General features: G+C 37.9%; 1 protein-coding gene across 1 annotated transcript; it reads left to right on the forward strand.

Annotated features, from left to right (window-relative positions):
• Window positions 1-893: 893 nt before the first annotated feature.
• LOC133560829 (tubulin polyglutamylase ttll6-like) lies at window positions 894-22,405 on the forward strand. The gene is made up of 12 exons (XM_061913801.1): window positions 894-1,400; window positions 1,485-1,535; window positions 4,240-4,299; window positions 15,115-15,155; window positions 15,288-15,406; window positions 18,852-18,982; window positions 19,066-19,219; window positions 19,291-19,434; window positions 19,501-19,586; window positions 19,650-19,875; window positions 21,930-22,108; window positions 22,184-22,405. The coding sequence occupies exons 3-12, from the start codon at window positions 4,241-4,243 to the stop codon at window positions 22,383-22,385; spliced, it is 1,341 nt and encodes a 446-aa protein (XP_061769785.1). The 5' UTR covers window positions 894-1,400; window positions 1,485-1,535; window position 4,240; the 3' UTR covers window positions 22,386-22,405.
• Window positions 22,406-22,670: the final 265 nt, after the last annotated feature.

Below are 22,670 nucleotides of genomic sequence, written 5' to 3' on the forward strand. Positions count from 1 at the left end.
ACCCGAAAATAATACGTTACAGTAATCGAGACGAGACGTAACAAACGCATGGATAATGATCTCAGCGTCTTTAGTGGACAGAATGGAGCGAATTTTAGCGATATTACGGAGATGAAAGAAGGCCGTTTTAGTAACGCTTTTACTGTGTGACTCAAAGGAGAGAGTTGGGTCAAAGATAACGCCCAGATTCTTTACTGTGTCGACTTGTTTAATTGTTTGGTTGTCAAATGTTAGAGTTGTATCATTAAATAGAAGTCAGTGTCTAGCAGGACCGATAATCAGCATTTCCGTTTTTTTAGCGTTGAGTTGCAAAAAGTTAGCGGACATCCATTGTTTAATTTCATTAAGACACGCCTCCAGCTGACTACAATCCGGCGTGTTGGTCAGCTTTAGGGGCATTTAGAGTTGCGTGTCATCAGCATAACAGTGAAAGCTAATACCGTATTTGCGTATGATGTCACCTAGCGGCAGCATGTAGATGCTGAAGAGTGCAGGTCCAAGGACCGAACCCTGGGGAACTCCACACGTTACCTTAACGTTGTCCGAGGTCACATTGTTATGGGTGACGCACTGCATCCTATCAGTAAGATAAGAGTTAAACCAAGACAGGGCTAAGTCTGACATACCAATTCAAATATAGCTTGGTCCAATTTGTTATATATTCTAATAAAGTGCAGATTAGATTTTAACCTATTTAAAACATGTCATCAAAAATATTTATTTATTGTGAGAAATCATTAAGATGATCAGTGTTTCCACAAAGGTAAATATAATTAATTATTTATAATAACATAGAGTTAAAGGTAAATTGAGCAAATTGGCTAGTTCTGGCTATTTATTTAAGTGTGTATCAAACTGGTAGCCCTTCGCATTAATCAGTACCCAAGAAGTAGCTCTTGGTTTCAAAAAGGTTGGTGACCCCTGCTCTAGGCAGATTTCGTACAGCATGGCAACATAAACTAGCTGAATTCTGATTGGATAAAAACTCTATAACCTAAAAACAACAGCGCTGGAAGGAGCATAATATGACATGAATAGAATATCAATACTTTTCGATATTTATGGAAAGTAAATTTAAAAATAATTTTTTCTTTAATTATGATCATGATTTCTGGTTATGTTGGCCCGCCACTGGTTGACTGTGAACCGTTCTGGTAAGAGAAAAAACCTTTATCGGTCAGTCGGCGTTTAACAACATTCCACCGGAAGCTGCCATCTTTGTTTTGGCTGGAGTGGTATCGAAGCGGCAGGTTTAGTTAATTAATGAATTATTAGCCAGGCCAGTGGCATTTGCTTGATTTCACGCTGGGGTTGAACAAACAACAAACAAAACGTATCATGTCATTTAAACGGAGCACAACTTTCCTGCAAAGAGACACGAGTGTGCCTTCATGACAAAGGTGAGCGCAGTAGACGTGAGGCGTCACGGAGCAGATAGATTCTTACTTTCCAGACTGGCCTGAAATCTAACATGTTATTTTTAGTTTGAAGGACAACATATCCCAAGCAGATGTGGCTGTGGTTGCCTTTACCAGGTGAGGCATCGTTACTGGGTTTAAAAAACACAACCCTACATGTTAACATATATATATGTATATATATATAAATATATGTATGTATATATATATATATATATATATATATATATATATATATGTATATGTATATATATGTAGTGGGCTTCACGGTAAAAGAGGGGTTAGTGCGTCTGCCTCACAATACAAAGGTCCTGATTAGTTCTGGGTTCAATCCCTGGCTCGGGATCTTCTTTCTGTTTTGAGTTTGCATGTCCTCCCCGTGAATGCGTGGGTTCCCTCCAGGTACTCCGGCTCCCTCCCACCTCCAAAGACATGCACCTGGGGATAGGTTGATTGGCAACACTAAATTGGCCCTAGTTTGTGAATGTGAGTGTGAATGTTGTCTGTCTATCTGTGTTGGCCCTGCGATGAGGTGGCGACTTGTCAAGGGTGTACACCGCCTTCCGCCCGATTGTAGCTGAGATAGGCACCAGCGCCCCCCGTGACCCCAAAAGGGAATAAGCGGTAGAAAATGGATGGATGAATGGATATATGTATATATACATGTATATACAGTGGAGCAAAAAAGTATTTAGTCAGCCAGTGATTGTGCAAGTTCTCCTACTTAAAACGATGACAGAGGTCTGTAATTTTCATCATAGGTACACTTCAACTGTGAGAGACAGAATGTGAAAAAAAATCCAGGAATTCACATGGTAGGAATTTGAAATAATTTATTAGTAAATTATGGTGGAAAATAAGTATTCGGTCAACCATTCAAAGCTCCCACTGATTGAAGGAGGTTTTGGCTCAAGATCTCACGATACATGGCCCCATTCATTCTTTCCTTAACACAGATCAATCGTCCTGTCCCCTTAGTAGAAAAACAGCCCCAAAACATGATGTTTCCACCCCCATGCTTCACAGTAGGTGTGGTGTTCTTGGGATGCAACTCAGTATTCTTCTTCCTCCAAACACGACGAGTTGAGTTTATACCAAAATGGATACATGGATGATACAGCAGAGGATTGGGAGAATGTCATGTGGTCAGATGAAACCAAAATAGAACTTTTTGGTAAAAACTCAACTGGTCGTGTTTGGAGGAAGAAGAATACTGAGTTGCATCCCAAGAACACCACACCTTTTGTGAAGCATGGGGGTGGAAACATCATGCTTTGGGGCTGTTTTTCTGCTAAGGGGACAGGACGATTGATCCGTGTTAAGGAAAGAATGAATGGGGCCATGTATCGTGAGATTTTGAGGCAAAACCTCCTTCCATCAGTGAGACCCTTGACTGTTTGACCAAATGCTTATTTTCCACCATAATTTACAAATAAATCCTTTAAAATTCCTACAATGTGAATTCCTGGAATTTTTTTCACATTCTGTGTCTCACAGTGGAAGTTTACCTATGATGCAAATTACAGACCTCTGTCATCATTTTAAGTGGGAGAACTTGCACAATCGGTGGCTGACTAAATGCTTTTTTGCCCCATTGTATATATACATACATATGTATATATATGTATATATACATGTATATATGTATGTGTGTATATATATATATATATGCATGTATATATACACATATATACATCCATCCATCCATTTTCTACCGCTTATTCCCTTTCGGGGTCACGGGGGGCGCTGGCGCCTATCTCAGCTACAATCGGGCGGAAGGCGGGGTACACCCTGGACAAGTCGCCATCTCATCACAGGGCCAACACAGATAGACAGACAACACTCACACTCACATTCACACACTAGGGCCAATTTAGTGTTGCCAATCAACCTATCCCCAGGTGCATGTCTTTGGAGGTGGGAGGAAGCCGGAGTACCCGGAGGGAACCCACGCATTCACGGGGAGAACATGCAAACTCCACACAGAAAGATCCCGAGCCTGGATTTGAACCCAGGACTGCAGGACCTTCGTATTGTGCGGCAGGCGCACTAACCCCTCTGCCACCGTGAAGCCCCACACATATATACATATATATATATATATATATATATATATATATATATATATATATATATATATATATATATATATATATATATATATATATATATATATATATATATATATATATATATATATATATGTATATATATATATATATATATATATATATGTATATATATATATATATATATGTATATATATATATATATATATATATATATGTATATATATATATATATATATATGTATATGTATATATATATATATATATATATATATATGTATATGTATATATATATATATATATATATATATATGTATATGTATATATATATATATATATATATATATATATATATATATATATATGTATATGTATATATATATATATATATATATATATATGTATATGTATATATATATATATATATATATATATGTATATGTATATATATATATATATATATATATATATATGTATATGTATATGTATATATATATATATATATATATATATATATATATATGTATATGTATATGTATATATATATATATATATATATATATATATATATATATATATATGTATATATATATATATATATATATATATATATATATATATATATATGTATATATATATATATATATATATATATATATATATATATATATATATATGTATGTATGTTGTGTTTCGTAACAGTCTGAATGTTTCTGTCACTATTGTAAATAAAGCAGGTTATTTCTACTCAGGATGTTCTTTTGGGACAGCAGCAGCTACACAGATGATGAAGACGACGATCCACTTTGCAGGTAGATGACCACTGTGTTTTTTCATGTCCCTTAATATTCATATTCTGTAAATGTCATTGATTGAGTGATTGAGAAGTTTATTGACATCTTAAAGAATAATTTAAAAAAGGCAAATGGATGGCACCAAAAGCCAAAAGGCTTGTTTCCATTGTGGTCCATTAAATATTCATCACATTTGATACATTCAATAATAAAATATATATAGCCTGTAACATGTATATAAAAGATTACGTTAAAAAAACAAATAAATTATGTACATATAGACATGACATGTCAGGTGATTTGAAAAACAATATATACAAAAAATAGGGAGTGTATACACTATAGACATCTTACAAGGGTACGCAGCTTGGAGCTCTACTGCCTACTGGCGCTGACGATATGCGTGGCCGCCATCTTGGAGTGGTGATCCGCTCCACTCAGTGCAATTCATTTGGCAGGAGCAATGAACTGTCAGTACACTGAATTAATCTTATCTCACTGAATACTAGAGATTTCTGATAATATCGGACTGCCGATATTATCGGTCGAGAAATGCCTTAAAATATATCGGAAATTATCGGTATCTTTCAAAAAGTAAAATTGATGACTTTTTAAGACGCAGCTGTACGGAGTGGTACACGGACGTAGGGAGAAGTACAGAGCACCAATAAACCTTACAGGCACTGCCTCTATGTGCCGGCCCAATCACACAATATCTACGGCTTTTGACACACGCACATGAGTGCCATGCATACTTGGTCAACAGCCATACTGGTCACAATGAGGGTGGCTGTATAAACAACTTTAACACTGTTACAAATATGCGCAACACTGTGAAACCACACTAAACAAGAATAACAAACACATTTTGGGAGAACATTAGCACCAAAACACAACGTAAACACAACAGAACAAATACCCAGAACCCCTTGCAGAAATAACTCTTCCGGAACGCTACCACATCCGAGATAAAACCTGGGAATATAATCCCAGAAAAGGGGGAAAAAACGGTCAGCTATATTTAACTTCAAGAAACAATATTATTAGGTTATATATACATGCGTATATCCTACATAAACAAGGTATGAATACATTGTAGACTAGAGTTTATTCTGTCTTGACACTTTCTATTGATATTTTGTATTGCAATCTTTCCTTAAATGATAATGTTTACAGTGATCGTTTTATATGTATTTTTTAATGTATGTCACTTTGTAATAAAGCGTCTGCCAAATACTTAAACATATATAAACACCTGAAAGTCTTTATATCAGCTAAAACCACCAATCTGTTTCACTGGATTCAGAATAAAACCAAATTCTGTCTTACCCAACAATGTTGGTATTTGAGTATTGTTACTTGAAGACTTATTCTTGGTTACAATTATACTGTTAAGAAAGTATTGTCTTATACTTTGCCTACAATGAGAATGCATCATAATCAGTGGCGGCTGGTGAATTTTGTTTTAGGTGTCACAGTCATTTATTTAAACTTTGTTATTTCAAGTATGACTTTTTCAAATTTTATTAATTTCATTGACAAGCAATTCTATTATGGTCATACTCTTGTTTGCTACCGGCTATGATTTCACTACTATTGAAGATCTTTTGCTCCTTCTCAACTCCGTGGTAATATTCTTTTCACATAATACAACCAATAGTATGTTAATGTTAAATCTTACTTGTGAAAAGTAATCCCCCGATTCCTATTTTCAACAGTTCGCTCATTTGAACAGGGAAACGCTGAACACCAGCCCGACATCTTTGTTTTCTACCTGTCAACTGTCAGTATAGGCTGCTCGCCGGCTCCTCATCACCACTTCAAGATGGCGGCCCAATTTCTCGCGTCACAGCAGCCGATGCTGCGTCGACTTATAAGACGTCTATGATATACACTATGTACATGACACTATCTACATGACTATGCACACGTTGACTCCAAGAGTGTGCAAAACAGAATGAGGAAATATATATACACTATAACCACATATAAACCTGTTTGATGCTTTGAAGAGTTGCCTGGGATCAATTTTGGTTCAGCTGAGCCAGGATTTTATGTCAGTTTTAAAATTTAGTAGGGAAGTTCCAATTTTAAGGTTTGATGGTAGTGCATTCCACTGTGTGGTGGCAAAATAGTAGAATGCATTTTTTCCTATGAGAGTCTTGAATTTGGGGGGGACAAGGTCTGAGGAACTTCCTCTCGTGAAGTACCTGTGAGCAACACTTACTCTGGTGAAATAGTTTGACAGGTACTTGGGGACAGTTTCTCTGAGTATTTCGAATATCAGGCACATTGAAATTTGGTGTACTCTTTCTCAACTCTAAGCCATCCTAATTTGGTAAAGTGGGCTTGAGTTAGGTGAGTCCTGTATGGGGGTTTGAACAAGAGTCTCACCAGCTTGTTTTGGGAAGTTTTTAGTGGCTTGGGGATACTGGTGAACCATGAGGTGCAGGCAAAGTCAAAATGACACTGCATGGAGTAGGGGTGTAACGGTACACAAAAATTTTGGTTCGGTACGTACCTCGGTTTAGAGGTCACGGTTCGGTTCATTTTCGGTACAGTAAGAAAAAAAACAAAATATTAATTTTGAGGTTTTTTACTTACCAAATTTGTAAACAATGGCATAACATACAACACACAGGGTCCTTTGCCAAGGTTAATGTGGTCAACATATATAAAATAAAAACTAAATAAGGCACAGAGTGGTTTATTAACATAGCCTTTCTACATATAAAGTGCTTTTTTTGATGGATTGATTGATTCAGACTTTTATTAGTAGATTGCACAGTACAGTACATATTCCGTACAATTGACCACTGAATGCAAACACCCCAATAAGTTTTTCAACTTGTTTAAGTTGGGGTCCACGTTCATCAACACCCCCCCAGCCTGGCTAACTTGGCAATAAGAGGATATATGGGGTTATTGTTCTTACACCATAAAAGTGGGTCAAAATCTAGTTTTTAATGCAATACAGCAACCCACTGTGACCCTGAACGGGACAAGCGGTAGAAAATGGATGGATGAATGGTCTTAAATCTGCTGCTTTAAAAACATTTGTTATTGCTTCAGCCCTTCCTGACTCGCTGAGGAGAGGCTGCTTGAATGCGGTGGTGCCGCTTCAAAGGAGTGAGCATGTTTGACGTGTTTGCAGAAGCATACCCTACTGCTGCTGAACAATGTCGGCAAACCTCCGTCCTCCATTGTTGTATCGCACCGAGCAGCCAAAGTGTTCCCAAACAGGAGATGTTAACGAGGCAGGAGGGTCTTCCAGCTCTGGCTTTTGCATGTTGTCCTAGCCCGGTCGCTGCTAGCCTGACGTGTGTTGTGCCTCACTCTGCATTGTTTACACAACGTGCGGTGCGCTACCTAATATGTCCGTGTGGAAACTCGTTCGGTACACCTACGAACCGAACCGAAACCCCCAAACCGAAACGCAGAAATCCTACCCCAAAAATCCAGTTTTATTATTATATTGTGATTGCTTTTAATGCCATTTTTTCACTCGAGAGTGTTGTCCAATATACAACCTAGGTAAATTACCTCGTATTTGCTGGTGATTATGGTATCACCTACTTTAATCGTAAAGCTCAGGGATTTACCCAGGTTGTGCTTGACCCCAAATACAAAACACCGTTTCCATATGAGTTGCGAAATTGTGTTAGATGTAAATATAAACGGAATACAATGATTTGCAAATCATTTTCAACCCATATTCAGTTGAATATGCTTGCTACAAAAAACATATTTGATGTTCAAACTGATAAAAAAAATATTTTTTGCAAATAATCATTAACTTTAGAATTTGATGCCAGCAACATGTGACAAAGAAGTTGGGAAAGGTGGCAATAAATACTGATAAAGTTTAGGAATGGTCATCAAACACTTTTATGGAACATCCCACAGGTGTGCAGTCTAATTGGAAACAGTTGGGTGCCATGATTGGGTATAAAAGCAGCTTCCAAGAAATGCTAAATAATTCACAAACAAGGATGGAGCGAGGGTCACCACATTGAAAGCAAATTGTTGAACAGTTTTACAACAACATTTCTCAATTCGCTATTGCTAGGAATATTGGGATTTTACCATCTACGGTCTGCAAAATCATCAAAAAGTTCAGAGAATCTGAACAAATCACTGCATGTAAGCGATGATATTACGGACTTTTGATCCCTCTGGCAGTACTGCATCAAAAACCGACATCAGTGTTTAAAGAATATCACCACATGGGCTCAGGAACACTTCATAAAACCACTGTCAGTAACTACAGTTGGTCGCTACATCTGTAAGTGCAAGTTAAAACTACTATGCAAAGCCAAACCCATTTATCAACAATATCCTGAATCGCCGCCGGCTTGGCTGGGCAAATTGTCCAACAGTTTTAGAACAATGTGAATACTATTCTTAGCTCCACCAATGACTGAATAAAAACAAAATAAATAAATATAACACCAATATGAAACCAACAATGTGATTAAGAACTATTAAAAAGGGTAAAACTAATTAAAACAATACATAGAAATAATGGACTGATGCAAAGTAACAAAATAAGTAAATATAAAACCAATATGAAAACAACAATGTGATTAAGAACTATTATAAAGGGTAAAACTAATTAAACCAATACATAGATAAAATGGACTGATGCAAAGTGCATAGGTGTTTTGTGATGCAAAGTGGAAAGTTGTTCTGTGGTCTGACAAGTCCACATTTCAAATTATTTTTGGAAACAGAGGACGTGGTATCCTCCAGAACAAAGAGGAAAATAACCATTTGGATTGTTATAGGCGCAAAGTTCAAAAGCCAGCATCTGTGATGGTATGGGGGTGTATTAGTTCCCAAGGTATGGGTAACTTACACATCTGTGAAGGCACCATTAATGCTAAAAGGTCCATACAGGTTTTGGAGCAACATATGTTGTCATCCAAGCAACGTTATCATGGACGCCCCTGCTTATTTCAGCAAGACAAGTGTTACAACAGCGTGGCTTCGTAAAAAAAGAGTGTGGGTACTTTCCTGGCCCGCCTTCAGACCAGACCTGTTTCCTATTGAAAATGTGTGGCGCATTATGAAGCGTAAAATACGACAACAAGACCCCGGACTGTTAAACAACTTAAGCTGTACATCAAGCAAGAATGGTAAAGAATTCCACTTTCAAAGCTTCAACCAAATAGTTTCTTCAGTTCCCAAACGTTTATTGCGTGTTGTTAAAAGAAAAGGTGATGTAAAGGCACCATTAATGCTGAATGGTCCATACAGGTTTTGAAGCAACTTATATTGCCATCCAAGCAACGTTATCATGGACACCCCTGCTTATTTCAGCAAAACAATGCCAAGCCACATGTTACAACAGCGTGGCTCTGTAGTAAAAGAGTGCGGGTACTTTCCTGGCCCGCCTGCAGTCCAGACATGTCTGCCATCGAAAATGTGTGGCTCATTATGAAGCGTAAAATACGACAACAAGACCCCGGACTGTTGAACAACTTAAGCTGTACATCAAGCAGGAATTGGAAAGAATTCCACTTTCCAAAATTCAACAATTAGTTTCCTTAGTTCCCAAACATGTATTGAGTGTCGTTAAATGAAAATGTGATGTAACACAGTGCTGAACATACCCTTTCCCAACTACTTTGGCACAAGTTGTAGCCATGAAATTGTAAGTTAATTATTATTTGCAAAAAAAAAATAAGTTTATGAGTTTGAACATCAAATATCTTGTCTTTGTAGTGCATTCAATTGAATATGGGTTGAAAAGGATTTGCAAATAATTGTATTCCCTTTATATTTACGTCTAACACGATTTCCCCTTCTCATATGGAAATGGGGTTTGTATTATGGTAAGAGTCATTCAAATAACTACAACTATATGATGAAAATTACAGACATCCGTCATCATTTTAAGTGGGAGAACTTGCACAATCGGTGACTGACTAAATACTTTTTTGCCCCACTGTATATACATCTAACATAATTTCCCAATTCATATGGAAACGGGGTTTGTAGGATGGACTCTGCTTTTCACAGGTGTAGTGACAGTTTGTTATCGGAAAGCCAGAGATAGAGATTACTTAGTTCGGTGCTGAGTGCACTTTCAACCTTCAATTTGTCCCTGTCCGAGGCCAGGATAGCAGAATTGTCCGCAAACAGGAACAAATTGCTGTTATACGCTGATGATTCATAGGATATCGTGTATACCAGAGTAGACATAACTACACTAGTTATGCTGTGATTGATGGGTTTCAGTTATGTTGTAAAAGTTCCATTAAGTGGGAATTTCTCAGTGTGATTTCTCTTGGAGATCAGTCCAATCCACTTTATCTATATAGCACATTTAAACAACAAAAATGTTTCCAAAGTGCTGCACGATAATGCTAAAAACAAGATTGAAATACTATTCTTAGCTCCACCAATGACTGAATAAAAACAAAATAAATAAATATAAAACCGATATGAAAACAACAATGTGATTAAGAACTATTATAAAGGGTAAAACTAATCAAAACAATACATAGAAATAAAAAAGAAAAAACACAGAGGACCACACAACTCACGCAGTGTTAAAAGCCAGAGAATAAAACTTAGACTTAGACTTCCTTTTAGTGTCATTCAAATTTGAACTTTAGAGTACAAATAAGAATGACATTTTGTTGCATTAGCTCGTTGTAATGTAAGGAGAAAAGAGCAATAAGGTGCAGATGTACATAAACAGATTACTGTACAGATAAATATATTGCAGTTTTGCATATGCATCCACGTTTATGGATGTATGTTATATTGTCTTTATATTCCAGCGAGTTGATCCGTTTTTGGGGGGAATTGAGGGGATTATTATGATGCGTTCAAGAGTCTTATAGCCTGAGTGAAGAAATTGGGTCTTAAGTTGAGACTTAAAACACTCCACTGTGGGGGCAGTTGGAACATGGAGGGACAAAGTGTTCCAGAGCTTAGGACCAACTACAGAGAAGTGCCCTGTCTCCCCTGGTTTTACATCTCGTCTTGGGCACCACGAGCTGGAGCTGGCTCTCGGACCTCAGTGCGCGCGCAGGAGTGTAAATTTGGATGAGGTCGGAGATATAATGAGGTGCCAGTCAATGCAAAACTTTGAAACCAAACAGCAACATGTAAACTGAATTGTAAAATTAACTGGGAGACAGTGCAAAGTCTCAAAAATTGCTCTTGTTTCCTGGCCCCTGTTAAAAAGTCAAAAGCCCTGGGGCCAAATTTGGCCCGCCACGTTATTTTATGTGGCCCGCAAAAGCCTGGAAGTAATATGCGTTAATAAAATGCTTAATCTTTTTCCTACTAAATATATTTGTTATTTCCCTTTTGAGCGGTATAGCTCAGTTGGTAGAGCGGCTGTGTCAGCAACTTCAGGGTTGCAGGTTCGATCCCCGCTTCCGCCATCCTAGTCACTGCCAATGTGTCTTTGGGCAAGACACTTTACCCACCTGCTCCCAGTGCCACCCACAGTGGTTTAAAAAAAAAATTAAAAAAAAAAATGTAACTTGGATATTGGGTTTCACAATGTAAAGCGCTTTGAGTCACTCGAGAAAAGCGCTATATAAATATAATTCACTTCACATAAAAAAATAATGTACTGCATACAATTGCATATATTTTGAAATTCAATATTATCAAAATATGTTATGTATTCCAAAAACATTTTTTGTTAAAATAAAGATAAGTACTGTACTTCAATATCTGCCTGACTTATGATTAAAAAAAAACAATCAATCAAATTGTACACTGTAAAATTGACAATAGATTTTACATTTAAATTCCACTGACTGGGTTTTTTTTTTACCGTAAAATTAACTTTGGTGCTGTTTTTTTCCATATACAATGGGACACTAAAACAGGGGTGTTAAACGTACAGTCCGAGGTCCTAATAAGAACACGTTTCATCCGGCCCGCGGGATGACTTTTTGTAAGTATAAAAATGTACCTGAAATTTTTCAATTAAAGAAACAGCTGTTCTAAATATGTCCACTGGATGTTGAAATAGCAATTCTTTGTATATTTGTAGATGATGCTACATATGTACAAAACAAACCACGTGATGTTAGTACACCAGTCGAGGAAAATGATTGAACTATATGAATAACATACTGTAATTTGATTTTAATATAATTTTTTTATCTTGATATATTGAAAATTAACATCAATGATTTGACAGATGAACATTATTTATTAATAAAATATAAATAACAGCAAATAAAGAGAGTACTATTAACCGCAACATGTAAGTGTAAAAAAAAACCAACAACATTATGATTTGTTCAATTTCAGAATGTGCTTGTTCTATTTTTAAACAAAGAAAACAATCTGAAGTTGTCTTTATTTTTAAGTTATCGTGCCGTGATTTTACTCGGGAGAATATTTTTCTCCATGTGGCCCCCGATTTAAAATTAGTTTGACACCTGCACTACAGCATTTAAAAAACAAACCAAAAATACATTAAAACAAGACTTTACGGTAAAAAACAAAACAAACTGACACCACTGTTGCTTGAATTTTACCGCTAAAAACAGTGGTATTGTTTTTCCATTCCATCCCATTTATTCCATTTTTTTTATTTAGTGTAAAAAACCCACTGCTTTACTGTAAAATTGTGGTGACTGAGATGCCAGTTTTTAAAGTAAAATTTAAATATTTTTTTGCAGCTTATGTAAGAACATATATACATGTATATTCATATATTACTCATTGTTAAACGCCACCCTCTGAGGGTAACTGTGATGTGGCCCTCAATGAAAACCAATGTGACACCCCTGGTAGATATATCATCGTCCATCCATCCATCCATCCATCCATCCATCCATCCATCCATTGTATCTAAGAAACAACATACTTGTCATGTCTTGTGATCATGTTTTGTTTAGTTATGTTCTGTTTTGCTTAAGACTCCATTGTTTCCTGTTTTTGCACTTCCTTGTTTGTTTTGTTTCCATGACTACCCATTAGTTTTCACCTGTAATCATGTCACGCACCTGTCTCACGTTTTGCACTCGCACACCTGTCTCTAATCATGTCTATTGTTTAAAGCGAAAGTTGCCAGGAAGTCAGCCTGGCGACTTTTTCCTCTACTCACGTCATGCCATGTTACCTCTACTCACGTCATGCCATGTTTACGATTCACGCCGCTTGTTTCTTGGTTCCATGCCACATAAGTTTTTGGTTTGTTTAATGCCACAGTTAGTGTGTTTTGTTTTTTGACCATAGTTCTGCCTTTATGCTAGTTTTGTTTTCATTAGTCAAGTTTGTTCTCCGCCATTGTGCCCGCCTTTTGTTTGCCTTTTTTTGTATTTATAGTGTAAAAATAAAATGTCTTTTACCTTCACGCCTTGCCCGCGCCAACTTTCCTTTGCCCTCCGGAAAAACAAACCCTATAGTCCACGTTCTGACAATACTACCATTTGCACAATTCAACATATCCAAATATATAGATACAACTATTAGTTTTGTAACCTTTAACACAAAGCAAGGATATTTAGTTCAGATAGCTTACCACATACTGCTGACAGTACATTAATTTTATTTTAGAAGCTTAGACTCTAGGATACTTTTTGGTATGTGACTGTAAAGGTATTTTTAAAACAAATTATTAAGAAAAATATATACATACAAATCTCAACTCAACTCAAGCCCATATGAGGAAAATTTGTTTTTTTTTTGTAAATGTCCCACTTTTTTTTTTGGAACTCCACTCATAACTTATAATGGAAATATATCAAATGTATATTTAAAAAAAAAAAAAAACGCATGTACAAATTTAGCAAACAGAAAAAGACCTGGGATAGTTTTAATTCATTATGTACACAATAAATCCTATATAATAATCCTACAATAAATACTATTAAAAAGTATTTGTCCACCTTAAAACCCCTAAAGGCTCAGTGGCCACATGCGTGGACAGCACCTTTTAGCCTATTTACAAAATTGTGTTCACTACTAAATTGGTGTCTTTTGGCTGCTTATTTGGACACTTATACTGCCATCTAGGGACGGCGTGGCGCAGTGGGAGAGTGGCCGTGCGCAACCTGAGGGTCCCTGGTTCAAATCCCACCTAGTACCAACCTCGTCACATCCGTTGTGTCCTGAGCAAGACACTTCACCCTTGCTCCTGATGGGTGCTGGTTGGCGCCTTGCATGGCAGCTCCCTCCATCAGTGTGTGAATGTGTGTGTGAATGGGTAAATGTGGAAGTAATGTCAAAGCGCTTTGAGTACCTTGAAGGTAGAAAAGCGCTATACAAGTACAACCCATTTATCATTTATTTATTTATCTTGTGGTGTCAGAAGAGTATAACACAATGGAATTTGGAAAAAAAAAGTGTAAAAATCAGAATTAGCATGTCACTACACATGAAGTACCCATTTGTGTACTTATGGACTAAGTACATCAGATCAAAATATTATTCTTAGTTTTTATTCTAATTATGGTCCTATAAGCCCAAATAACAAAGAGAAATAAAAAAAAGCACATAAAAAAACAGCTTGGGCCTTAAGAGGTTAAGAAAGCATTCTTGATCATCCAGGGTGGAAAAGTCCAAGAAAGACAAGATGGCCACATTACTGCACTGTAGGCTCACATTTTCCCTTCTTTCTGCAGTTACGACTCTTAATGCTTTGATCATAAAAAGTGCCTGTGTTTGTGTGTCATCATGCGGGGCCACAGGTTGCACTTGCATCATTTTCCACGTTAAAATGCGTCTTCTGAGACTTGATATACAAAATGTATCCAAGTGATCCCTTGCATTTTTACATATTTTCTATATTTTCCCTTGCTTTAACTGCCATGTGCATGCATTCTAACAGCCTGTCCTCTCTTGCAGTTGCCAAGGCATCAACCTCACCAATTGCCGCCATGACAGTGGTATGTTTAATGATCACATTTTGCAATTAAGGAAACAAGAGTGTGTGTAGGGCTATGGAACAGTGCTGATTTACTTTTTGCCTGTGCAATCGTGCATATATCAATATATGTATTCCATGCTGTTTGTGTCAGTGCGGCGTGCTGCTCAGAAACTCGGCATTAAAGAGGTACAGGTGGGTGAAGACTGGACGTTGTTCTGGACAGACGCTCGCCCCTGTGAGGACAAATTTAAGGAATTGAAACCATACCAGGTACCAAACTGTACTCACTTAGGCCGTGTCTCATTTGGTGCACTTACGTACTTGCACAAAGAATTTTGCGAGCATACCTGTGTTCACACTAAGGAACAATACTCAAAATGGGGTGTTTGCAGTGATGGACGTTTACCACTTTCAATAGTCTCAGTCTGGGGCACAATTAACTTCAAATAGTGTCAGTGGTAGTAGTACTAGTAGTGATCAGAAAATACAAGGGGTCGTCAGCAAGAACCTCAGGAAAATACCTCAGGTCACACTCATTTTGTGCTATTCGGTACTTAAGCATTTTTACTACAAAAGTGAACAGACGTATCATTTTGAGTAAACATATCTTTGTGTGTTCATTTATGCCAGACCTGGGCGAAGTAAGGCCCGGGGGCCACATGCGGCCCGTTAAGCTTTTTAATCTGGCCCGCCGGACATTCCCGAACATTTTTTTTTTAGATCTTTAAGATGGAAACTGTCGCTGCCATTATGATGTGCAGCGATGTTTTCCAATTAACGTAAGTTTTGAACTATAAAAAGTAGGGGTGTGGGAAAAAATCGATTCGAATACGAATCGCGATTCTCACGTTGTGCGATTCAGAATCGATTCTCATTTTTTTTAAATAGATTTTTTTTTTTTGGATTAATTTTTTTTTTTTTTATCAAACCAACAAAACAATACACAGCAATACCATAACAATGCAATCCAATTCTGAAACCAAACCTGACCCAGCAACACTCAGAACTGCAATAAAAAGCAATTGAGAGGAGACACAAACACGACACAGAACAAACCAAAAGTAGTGAAATAAAAATAAATAGTATTATCCACAGGATTATCAATATTAGTTATAATTTCAGCATAGTAGTGATTAAAAATCCCTCATTGACATTATCATTAGACATTTATAAAAAAAAATTAAAAAAGAACAATAGGGTCACAGTGGCTTACACTTGCATCACATCTCATAAGCTTGACAACACACTGTGTCCAATATTTTCACAAAGATAAAATAAGTCATATTTTTGGTTCGTTTAATAGTTAAAACAAATTTACACTATTGCAATCAGTTGATAAAACATTGTCCTTTACAATTATAAAAGCTTTTAAAAAAAAAATCTACTACTCTGCTAGCATGTCAGCAGAGTGGGGTAGGTCCTGCTGAAATCCTATGTATTGAATGAATACAGAATCGTTTTGAATCGGAAAAGTATCGTTTTTGAATCGAGAATCGCGTTGAATCGAAAAAAATCGATATATTATCGAATTGTGACCCCAAGAACCAATATTGAATCGAATCGTGGGAGACCCAAAGATTTGCAGCCCTAATAAAAAAGTATTTCAATGGTTGGAATCTGCGCCTTCGCATGATGTACTAGTTACTATGGCAATCTAAGTCACAGCAGCTCAGGCGAGGCACCAAGCGGTGTGAGTGGGGAGCGTTTCCACAGAGTGTTTCCGGAGCGGCCAGCCTGAAATGCGGGTGTCAGGGACGGACGCGGAAGGAGATTTTTACAACAAAGTTTTAAAGCTTAGTGATATATCAGATATATCAGATTGTAGGTAGGGTTTTTTTTACCCTTCGCATTCATATTTCGCTGTGTTTGTTGCATTTTTGTTGCGTTTCGCTTGATTGTAAGATATGTCGATCAAGATGGGGTGTGGCATTCTTATGGTGTCAATATTCAGTGTTGTATCATTCATAGATAATATTGTAAATCCCACATTCTTTATTTTCATGTCCATTCTGGGTGTCTCATTCAGTAAAAACATTTTTTAATTCCATTCAGTTTTCTGACATAACAGTTTTAGCATTCAATCAGGCATTATTATGAGGTTTTGTATTAGTGTTTCTTAAAATAGATATACTGGCCCCCAGACACATTTTTTTCTCAAAATTCGGCCCCTGAGTCAAAATAATTGCCCAGGCCTGATTTATGCGCTCAAATTGCTTAAACTTTGGAAGCAGAGAGACACACTAGCCTAGTCTTGAGTGTACAAGATCATTCATATTAAGAAGTATTGCAAAATGCTGTGCACAGTCAGTATCTGAATGTTGCACTCAAAACTAGGGATGTAAATCTTACAACCACTCACGATTTATTTCGATTTCGATTCTTTGGTTGACAATTCAATTCAGAATCGCTTCTCTATTCAACATGATTCTCAACAGTTTGTCATTGGAAAAAGGCCTTTTTGAATAGTCATGTTCTCTTTAAAATAACACCAAATAATTTCTCAGTAAAACAATTTAAGTCCAAATAAGGGAACAACTGTTAGTCCCCAAGATTGACAGAGTTTCCAGTTGCTGGTGACCTGTCTGCTGTCCCCCTGGCCTGGGTTTACAGTAACCCTGTGTTTTGGGCCCTCAATCTCTCCAGCACCCTCTTCAGCTCCCGGGGCATACAATCTACCTTTTGGGGTGTACTGATGGAAGTATTCCATCTGAGACACAGCCACATTTTGCTTGACTTAAGTTGTGCTTCAGGTTAGGCACTTTCATGCATACATCCGTAAACGTGGATGCATATGCAAAAGTGGAATATACTGTATTTATCTGTACAGTATATCTAATTATATCTTTTGTAAATGCAATCACTCTGCACCTTATTGCTTTCTTATCCTGCACTACAACGAGCTAATGCAACAAAATGTTGATCTTATCTGTACTGTAAAGTTCAAATTTGAATGACAATATAGGAAGTTTAAGTCTAAAATTTAGTCCATTGACTGCAAACAAGATTTCACACAAGAAGAATGGGAAAATGCTGTGCACTGTTAGGGATGTAACTTTTACAACATCTCATGATTCCGATTTTTGGGGTGACGATTCCTTACAGAATCGCTTCTCAATTCAACACCAATATATTATTTGGTGTTAAAATTATAATACAACATCTTCAAAGCAGGTTACCGGTTATAAAAGCTCCTCTTGGTTGCTGACATATGATGTATATGTGCAGCAAGTAAGGGCGTAGTTGGTCTTAAAAAAAAACTAGTCTTTAAAATAAATACAAATTAATCCTTGAAAATTACGAATCTATTCCTAATCAATGGGAATCCTGATTTGAATGTGAAATTATTATTTTTTTTTTTTTCACCATCCCTACTCAAAATGGCCAAACACCATTTTGACTTCACAGTTGGAAGGAGAGGGTCCAGGTTTAGTATTTGCAATTCACAATTAAAAAGTAGAGAAGTATAAAAAGCGAGTTAATATTTTGATTGTCATTCTCTGTAAATGCACGACGACGGTAAGTGATTTGTGGGAGGACTACTCTGTCAACATTTTCCCACTCAGGAAGTAATTACACAGTATACTCTGTATACATGTACAAGTGATCTGACAGAAATATTCCATTTGAGACACAGCCTTAGTCTTTCCTGTAAAATATTAGATACCTCCCGGATACTCTCACTGTTACTGTCACCATTGTGTGTCGTGTGTTACAGAAAATCAACCATTTTCCCTCAATGACTGAAATCTGCCACAAAAATTCTCTAGCAACTAACTGGAAGCACATGATCAAGTTTTTCCCCAAAGACTACAACATTTTCCCCAGAACATGGACCTTTCCTATTGAGTGTGTTTGCTGCTTTCCCCCATGCCAATTTGTCGTCAATTTCTTGCTGGGGCGCGCTGACGCCATCCCTTTTTCTCTTGCAGGTACAGCCTGTTCAAAACCTACGCTAGGGACAAAGACAAGCGTTACATTTGTAAACCAAACGCTGGCAGCCAAGGCAAAGGCATCTCTATCTTCACGTCTTGGGAAAAAGTGCAGCTTGAGCAGGATATGATCTGTCAGGAATACATTGACAAGGTGAGCCAGGCATTGAAAGCTGCACATATGAGTAAAAAAGACGCTTACAACGCTCCATCTGCTCACTCCAGCCTTTGCTCATCGACGGCTTTAAGTTTGACATGCGTATCTATGTGCTGGTGACCTCGTGTCACCCGTGGAGGATTTACATGTACAAGGAGGGGCTGGCTCGCTTCTGCACAACCAAGTACCAAGACCCGACAGACAAAAATGTGGTGGGTGGTGCTTGTGATACATTTTAATTTAACTTTGACAATTAACCACAGAATTTCACTCGTTAGAACGACAAGTGCATGCATCTCACCAACTTCACCATCAACAAGGACAACGAGAACTTCATCCACGATGAGAAGACAGGCAGCAAACGGTATCATCCATGTCCGTCCCGTGCCTGCATTTGGACATTATTTAGGCTTCTGTTGTCCTCTAGGCGATTGTCCACACTGAAGAAGCAGCTGAGGTCCACCTACAGGAACACAGAAAAGATCTGGAGCAACATCGAGGACGGCATCGTGAAGACGCTGGTCCTGGCGCACTCCCGCATCCAGCACAGCTATATCACTCACTTCTCCAAGCACATGGTTGGGAGTGCCTGCTTCCAGGTCCTGGGCTTCGATGTGCTGCTAGACGAGCACTTCAGACCCTGGGTGCTTGAGGTAACGCGCCAACGTGGCTGGGATTATGTTTTAAAAAGAGGGCAATTTGTGTACAAAACCCAAAACCAGTGAAGTTGGCACATTGTGTAATTTGTAAATAAAAACAGAATATGATGATTTGCACATTTTTTTCAACTTATATTCAATTGAATAGACTGCAAAGACAAGATATTTAATGTTTAATCTGAGAAACTTTTTTTTTTTTTTTTTTTTTGCAAATTATCATTAACTTAGAATTTAATGGCAGAACACGTTGCAAAAAAGTTGGCACATGGCCTTCCTTTTAACAACACTCAGTAAACATTTTGGAACTGAGGAGACTGATTTTTGAAGCTTTTCAGGTGGAATTCTTTCCCATTCTTGCTTGATGTACAGCTTAAATTGTTCAATAGTCCGGGGTCTCCGTTGTGGTATTTTAGACTTCATATTGCACCACACATTTTCAATGGGAGACAGGTCTGGACTACAGGCGGGCCAGGCTCGTACCCGCACTCTTACTATGAAGCCACGCTGTTGTAACACGTGGCTTGGCTTTGTCTTGCCGAAATAAGCAGGGGCGTCCACGATAACGTTGCTTGGATGACAACATATGTTGCTCCAAAACCTGTATGTACCTTTCAGCATTAATGGTGCCTTCACAGATGTGTGTGTTACCCATGCCTTGGGCACTAATACACCCCCATACCAGCACAAATGTTGGCTTTTGAACTTTGCACCTAATAACAATCAGGATGGTTCTTTTCCTCTTCCTTCCGGAGGACACAACGTCCACAATTTCCTAAAAACATTTAAATGTGGACTCGTCAAACCACAGAACACTTTCCCACTTTGCATAAGTCCATCTTGGATAAGCTCAGGCCCAGCGAAGCCGGTTGCGTTTCTGGGTGTTGATAAATGGCTTTGGCTTTGCACAGTAGTTTTAACTTGCACTTACAGATGTAGCGACCAACTGTATTTAATTAAAGTTGTTTTCTGAAGTATACTTGGCCCATGTGGTGATATCCTTTACACACTGATGTCGGTTTTTGAGGCAGTAACGCCTGAGGAATTGAACGTCCGTAATATTATTGCTTATGTGCAGTGATTTCTCCATATTCTCCGAACCTTTTGATGATATTACGGACCGTAGATGGTAAAATCCCTAAATTACTTGCAATAGCTCGTTGAGAAAAGTTGTTCAATTTGCTCACGCATTTGTTCACAAAGTGGTGACCTTCGCCCCATCCTTGTTTGTGAATGACTGAGCATTTCATGGAAGATGCTTTTACAATAATGGAACTCACCTGTTCCCAATTAACCTGTTCACCTGTGGGATGTTCCAAATAAGTGTTTGATGAGCATTCCTCAACTTTTTAGGTCTTTTTTGCCACTTGTGCAAGCTTTTTTAAACATGTTGCAGGCATCAAATTCCAAATGAGCTAATATTTGAAAAAAATAGCAAAGTTTTCCAGTTTGAACGTTAAGTATCTTCTCTTCTTTCAAACACGACGAGTTGAGTTTATACCAAAATGGATACATGGATGATACAGCAGAGGATTGGGAGAATGTCATGTGGTCAGATGAAACCAAAATAGAACTTTTTGGTATAAACTCAACTCGCCGTGTTTGGAGGAAGAAGAATACTGAATTGCATCCCAAGAACACCATACCTACTGTGAAGCATGGGGGTGGAAACATCATGCTTTGGGGCTGTTTTTCTGCTTAGGGGACAGGACGATTGATCCGTGTTAAGGAAAGAATAAATGGCGCCATGTATCGTGAGATTTTGAGCCAAAACCTCCTTCCATCAGTGAGAGCCTTGAATGGTTGACCAAATACTTATTTTCCACCATAATTTACAAATAAATTCTTTAAAATTCCTACAATGTGAATTCCTGGATTTTTTTTCACATTCTGTCTCTCACAGTTGAAGTGTACCTATGATGAAAATTACAGACCTGTCATCATTTTAAGTGGGAGAACTTGCACAATCGGTGGCTGACTAAATACTTTTTTGCCCCACTGTAAGTGTTAGGTTGGTGGAGGTTTCTCATTAGGTGCTGTTGTTTTATCAGGTCAATCATTCTCCAGATATGTCTACGTCGCTGCCTCTGGACCGTGAAGTCAAGGACGCCCTCCTTTATGACACCCTGGTTCTTATCAACTTGGGTCCCTTTGACCGATGCAAGATGATAAAAGAGGAGAAGCGCCGTGTGGAGGAGCGCCTGAAACAAAACGTGCGCGCGGAGGAGAGGTATGCCACGGGGGGGCGGCCATCTTTGTTGTTTCCCCTGCCTGGCGTGACGCTGATGGTGTTTGTTTCCCCCAGGCAGGAGACGGAGCAACAGCGGCGCGCGGCTATGGTGGAGGAGATGGAGAGCTATGAGGACGAGCACCTGGGAGGCTTCAAGAGGATCTACCCCAGCGATGGCAAAGAGAAATACGACAAGTACTTAAAGGTGGAGGACAGGCTCTACAAGAGCAGGAGCAGTGACGTCGGCGGACATCTGGAAAATGTGCAGTCAAAATAAACTTGGATGTTAATTACACTATTTAGACTTATTTAATGTTATTGATAGCATTGACTGGTGGTTGCTGTGGATACACAAAGGCAGTCTCAGAAGTATCCTTGTTTGCAATTTTAAATACAGTAAAAGTATCACCTTGTGGTGAAATGAGCAAACTTATATTCCTGAATCATGTGCATAGTATGAAATCAATGCTGATTGCTATGGATTCATTATCCTGATCATGCTGAAGCCGTTAAATTGAGGTGTTGAAGGTGTAAAAGCCTCACAATTACCAGTATAATATTC

The sequence above is a fragment of the Nerophis ophidion genome, linkage group LG10 (assembly GCF_033978795.1).
Source record: "Nerophis ophidion isolate RoL-2023_Sa linkage group LG10, RoL_Noph_v1.0, whole genome shotgun sequence".
Taxonomy (NCBI): Eukaryota; Metazoa; Chordata; class Actinopteri; order Syngnathiformes; family Syngnathidae; genus Nerophis; species Nerophis ophidion.